Genomic DNA, 6,530 nt, shown 5'->3' on the forward strand with positions numbered 1-6,530 from the left:
GTCAACTTGAAGAACAGATAGTAAGAGAAAGATATCATAAAGATATCAAACGGATATCATCCAGGTTTATGACGGAATTCGAACCGTCCAAGATAACCAAAATGGCGGGACCACTCAATCAGGGAGGCCCTCTCTCAAACCTGTAAATTTGTGAATTTCGTGTCGATATTTACTCGTTTCATTTGAAAGATTGGATGAAAGTTAATAAACTTGTGCTTCAGCAGTAAAAGTTATGCTATGAAAATAAAAAAGCTACAGTTTATGTGCCTTATACTTGAAGCAAAACGATGATTTTAAACTATATATATATAGATCATCTCAGGGCAGGGATTGCCTGGTTGGTAGGGCACTGGGCCCATGTCCGAGAATTCGTGGGTTCAATCCCAGGCTGGCCAAAGACTCCCCGAGTAGTAAATGGTGACTGATGCACGTTAAATCTGTCGAGTCGCAAAGTCCTCCATGTTCCCACAACAAATCAAAACCTCTCGGGGTACTGATCCAGGAGTTTCCTTGTCTTCTGTACTGGTTCAAAATTACAAGGCTACGGAGTTGAACATTAGTAATCGTAACGCCAATATTGGGTCATCTGTTCAAACGGCTATAATATATACAGTCAACCCTCCTATAACGCGGTACTCTCAGAACGCGGTTTCCATATAACGCGGAGCTGAAAATGCGACAGCCCTCCTATAACGCGATACTCTCAGAACGCGGTTTCCATATAACGCGGAGCTGAAAATGCGACAGCCCTCCTATAACGCGGTACTCTCAGAACGCGGTTTCCGTCAACAGCATCCCATAAGTTCCTTCCGCGTAGCCTAAGAATGTTTAGCCTAAGCTGTTTAGTTCGTTAGGGCCTATTTGAATTATAAGGCAACAGATGGCGCCAGTTTCATGTAGGTCCAGGCAGTGGGATCGCGACATAGTAACTAGATATATTTACATAAAGATTATCTCCGGCTTATCTCATAGCGACATCGGTTTTAGTCTTTTCAGAGCTCTTTCACAGTGCACACGTTTTGTTGATGACCAAGTCTTTCTAAAAAGTTTTCTACGCCGTCCGTTCGTTCAGCTTTTTGCTGTTTAATTTGTGGTTTATAATTGGACAACATTACACAATACTGTAAGTTATATTCTTCATTTGTTCTGATATAATAAAAATAAAGTAATTATTAACCCTAGATTTGCATAATGTCAAACACGAAAGAAACAAGGAAAGGGTTAAAAAGAAAGTTTATATCTCTTGAAGATAAAATCGAAATTCTAAATCGTTTAGAAGGCGGGGAAAAACTATCGTCGGTTGCAAAATCAACCAAGTTGAATGAATCTACAATTCGAACCGTAAAGAAAAATGCAGACAATATAAGGAAAACTGTGGCAGATGGCTGTCCGTTAGGTACGAAACGTGTTACTCGCACACGAAATTCTAATCTGGTTAAAATGGAACGGGCGTTAATGATCTGGTTGGAAGACTGTATAGCCAAAAAGATTCCTATCAGTGGAAATCTTATCAAGCAGAAAGCACTTAAAATCTATGAACATTTAAGGAATATTGGGCATTCTTCTGCAGAGCTAGAAAATCATTCGTTTGTTGCGAGTAAAGGGTGGTTTGAAAAACTAAAAAAAAGGTACTCATTACACAATATTAAATTTCAAGGAGAACAGGCCTCAGCAGATGCTGAGGCTGCCGAGAATTATAAGCTGGAATTAGCTAGAATTATCAATGAAGGAGGCTATTCACCTCATCAGATTTTTAACGCCGATGAGACGGCATTATATTGGAAAAAACTACCATCTAGAACCTTCATTTTGAAAAATCAAAGGCGTGCTCAGGGGTTTAAACCTTCAAAAGAACGTGTCACCCTTCATATGTGCAGCAATCTATCAGGCAGCCTGATGATAAAACCTATGATAATAAATCGTTCTTCAACTGGTTCTGGTGTTATGAAAAACATTAATAAGACCGAATTGCCTGTATTCTGGCGATCTAATAAGAAAGCTTGGATGACCCAAGATTTATTTAAGGATTGGTTTTATAATTGTTTTATCCCGGCAGTGGAAACCCATACGATGGAAAAAAATTTGTATTTCAAAGTTTTATTGGTTCTTGATAACGCTGGTTGCCACAACATACAATTGGATCATCCAAATGTAAAAATTGTCTTCCTTCCTCCTAACTGCACGTCATTAATACAACCTTTGGACCAAGGAGTCATTCAAACTTTAAAAATGTATTACACACGCCAAGTTTTCCAAACCATTTTCGACAGATTAGAAAGTAGTGAAAATAAAACCCTTACTCAAGTTTGGATGGAATTTTCTATTTTAGATTGTATTAGAACCGTGTCATCGGCTTGCGCGGAAATTAAACCATCAACGCTTAATGCGTGTTGGAAACCCCTTTTACCTGAAATGGTCCAAGCAATACAAGATGATTCTACAATTTCACTCCCAGTTACAGAAATAGTAAACATTGCTTCTCGTTTAGGCGATGAAGAATTTACAACAAACCATCAGGATGTAAGAGAACTCGTACTCGGGGAAGAAACTTTAGATGAGGATGAACTTATGGACTTAATTGATGCACCCTCCTCAAATCCATTGGTAAACGAAAATAAGAAAAACGAATGGGTGCCAAATGTCGATTTACAAGATGTGAAAAAGGGCTAAATTTGGCTAAAGAATTAGAACTCCATTTCATTGAAACTGATCATTCAACGGTGCGTAGCGCAAAGTTTAAAAGAGAGTTAAGAAATTGCTTAGCTCCCTATAGAGAGGTTTTAGTGGAGTTAGAAAAAAAAGCTACAATCGAAAACCAATGTGAAGATGAGCCAAGTGAGGAAGACATTTTGCCTATTAAAAGAAGACGAGTTAGGCGACTCATATTATCTGACAGCGAGGATGAGTGTTGAAAGATTAAACTTTACAAAAGTCTTTCTTGTTTTTGTTGGAAAACAGTTTTTAGTTTAATTTTGGTATCATTTCTTTATATAAACTCTTCAATTCAATAAAATAATTTATAATTTATCTTGTCCTTATTGGTCTCCATATAACGCGGTACGAATGATGTGGTTTGTACTAATTCTGCATTTCTTATAGCGCGGCTTCCATACAACGCGGTAGACGGTTTCCATAGAACGCGCTACGAATTAGCCTGGTTTGTACGGTTAAATCCGAGTTTCTTATAGCGCGGTTTCCATATAACGCGGTACGCACTCACCGCGTTATAGGAGGGTTGACTGTATATCATCATACTGTGAAGAATTATCTGGGCCTTAGAACGAGCGAATAGTTTAAATATTTAGAAAATTATTAAACTTACTTAAAAATCGCCAATTTCATAGACAATTGATGAAAATTATCAAAATCACTGCCTTATTCACAGTTTTTTCAAATTTTTATGAGCCCAGATAATGCAGCATTAGAGGAAGTTCTTAAATATTAAAGCCCCGCAGTGGACTGATCGTTAAGACACGGTTCCCAGCAGATCACCGAAGTCAAGCATCACTGGCTACGGTCAGTGTGCGGGTGGATGACCACTTGGATCAGTCTGCGTAGGGACCGAGGGTGTGCGGTATTGGTCCTCGTTAAACTGTGCTACCGTAAAGTGCTCGACTTCGCGCACAGGTCGTCGGGCTACCGAAACGGGGGTGCCATCCCCTCCGCAGAGGATCAAAATTGTGATGGCATGTCTTCGGATTGTCCTCCGGGATGTTTCCCAGACCGTCGCCAATAGCCCATTGTGCAGCTCTAGTGCGACGTAAATTAACAACAACAACTTAAATATTAAAAAAGAAATTAAACCACAAACGCATTTCAATTTGGCAAAACTGCAGCTTTTCTCTGTATTGACGTTTTGCTAAAGCCTTAGGAAGTTTAGAATTTTGATTTTGAACGTTCTAAACTTGTTCTGACAGTCATTAGTAACTGTTACAAACTCACGGCAGTTATAAAAATAGCATATTATTTGATAAAAAAAAGCATAATTTCATATGATGACGAAGCCTTTGAAAAATAACTTTCATTTTGCGAAAAAAGTGCATAAATTTATACTGCAAAATTACCAACTAAGTTACAAATCGAAACAAATATCAAAGTTTTTAACTGTAGGACTAAAGATGATCTTTATTTTGCCATGATGCAAATTGTAACAACTGGATTTTATTACTCGTTAAAACTTCGTTTAGAAAAAAAGAAATAAAAGGAGAAAGATGCCATACAAAAAATAATTTATTTATTTTGTTTACTATATTTACAATGAAAGCAATAAAAAAAATTATGTTTGTTTGGCTCTTTCGTTAAAAATCTTGCTTCTGTTTACCTGCAAGTAGAAAAAGAAAGATGCTAGAGAAGTTGGTCTCAATCAGTAAGTTACAGAGTTGGCCGTTGATTACAGTAATCGATTACAACTGTAATTGATTACAGATAATTACAGCTATGTAATCAATTACTTGTAATCACGATTACAAGTAATCAATTACTTGTAATCGTGATTACAACTTTCAAAAAATTTTGATTACAGCTGTAATCATGATTACAATTTTGATTACAGTAATCAATTACTTGTAATCACGATTACAAGTAATCAATTACTTGTAATCGTGATTACAACTTTCAAAAAATTTTGATTACAGCTGTAATCATGATTACAATTTTGATTACAGTAATCAATTACTTGTAATCATGATTACAAGTAATTGCGATTACAAGTAATCACAACAAAAACGATTACAAGTAATTATGATTACAAGTAATCAAAATATATGATTACATGTAATCATGATTACATGTAATTTGATTACATGTAATTGTGATTACTTGTAATCAAACTATACGATTACAAGTTTTTACGATTGTATACTATAGTCAAATTTTTTATGTAAGTATTCATGTGCTTACATATTTTTATGTACATAGAATGTACGCACGCATGAACGTACAATTTGAGAATCCTATACATACAATATATGCACAAACGTTGTTTGTACGTACAATATTCATAATTATATTGTAATATACTTAATGCAATGCGCATATGCTTAGTACATATAATTATGCATTTATGATACAAGTACGTATGTATGTTAGTTTGTACAAAAAGGCAATGTTTTGTATCTTTGTATACATAGACAATGTATGTATGAGCGTATATGAAAATAATGTTTATGCGTTTACATGCTTTTACGTACTGAAGTGCATATAGTGTATAAATTTACGATAATAGCACGTATACACAATGTACGTTTGTATATAAAATTGTACGTATTTGCGTACAATATGTAAGAATGTTATTTAAAGGTACAATATATGCACATAGTTGCGTAAATAAAATGCGTACATGTATACATGCATATTTATATGTACATCGATATATGTGCACGCAAAGTAAGTACTTATGTACAACTTACGTATGTACTTGTATAACTACATACTTTGTTAATACTTATGCGCATGTAATGCATGGATGTACAAAAAATAGTTATATGCACAATGTACGCATGTACATACAACGTATACATGTACATAATTACAAGTAATGTACAAATACATGCGTACATTTAAATATATGTAATTACAATATACACATACATTGTGCATACATTAAAAAAATTTATATGAGTAAAGTTATTAAAATTTGTTTTAAAATTTATTCTAAGGCATATGAAACTCGACCTCATATTTTTTAGAAAGCAAACGATAATTTTATTTGGAATTTCTAAATATTAATTCCACACATAAAATTTACCGTTTTTCTTACCATTTAAAAAATTTCTATGAATCATGCATTATGTTATAAAAAAAATAAATCTGTATTGTCAAACATTTCATGAAAATACCTGAAAATAATTTTTTATTCAGAGAATTTCAAAATGATATAGAACAATTAAAGCTCAAAACTAAATTTAAATATCGTTTGATTTTGTCATTTAACTTGCTTGAGTCATTAAAAGTTAACTTACATGCATTTTATTTATTGCATTGTACACATATTTAGACATAAATGTAATGTACATATGTATACGTGTAATGTATGTACGCATGTAAAATGTATGTACATACATTCATGTATTGTACGTGCATATATAGTACATATGGATATGCATACATGGAACATACGTGTATTGTACATGTGTGGATACATTCATTGGACATATATACATTGCACCATATGCATAGATAGGGACAGCATGCATGTACACATGTAAAATTTGTACGAAAGAATTAGGGTGACCCGGGGTAATTCACGATCACTCTGTTTCTGGGGTAAATAATGATCACCTAAGTTTTATTTTAAAAAAATAATTTTTTTCTAAATTTGAGACATGGACAAGAATGCTTGTACACTTTACTAAGGTATAACTACATTTACTTAATAATAGTTTCTTGTTTAATCTAACAAAATAAGTATTTTTAAACTGCTTTCTGTATTTTCCATTTCAAAGATGGGTTTCAAAAAGTGTACATTTCTGCAAAGATCTCCCTCCTTCTCTTAATAATAAATATTTTGAGTTACTTTCTTTTTCTTTGAT

The 6,530-nt window shown here is 34.1% G+C and overlaps 1 protein-coding gene across 1 annotated transcript; it reads left to right on the forward strand.

Annotated features, from left to right (window-relative positions):
• Window positions 1-1,191: 1,191 nt before the first annotated feature.
• LOC122269236 (tigger transposable element-derived protein 1) lies at window positions 1,192-2,670 on the forward strand. The gene has a single exon (XM_043041317.2). The coding sequence runs from the start codon at window positions 1,192-1,194 to the stop codon at window positions 2,668-2,670; it is 1,479 nt and encodes a 492-aa protein (XP_042897251.2).
• Window positions 2,671-6,530: the final 3,860 nt, after the last annotated feature.

Source organism: Parasteatoda tepidariorum, chromosome 5 (genome assembly GCF_982258835.1).
Source record: "Parasteatoda tepidariorum strain Cologne lab strain chromosome 5, Ptep-v5.0, whole genome shotgun sequence".
Lineage (NCBI taxonomy): Eukaryota > Metazoa > Arthropoda > Arachnida > Araneae > Theridiidae > Parasteatoda > Parasteatoda tepidariorum.

Excerpts from the sequence above, each read along its gene's own strand:
- LOC122269236 (XM_043041317.2), top strand. The coding sequence starts at position 1,192 with ATGTCAAACACGAAAGAAACAAGGAAAGGGTTAAAAAGAAAGTTTATA.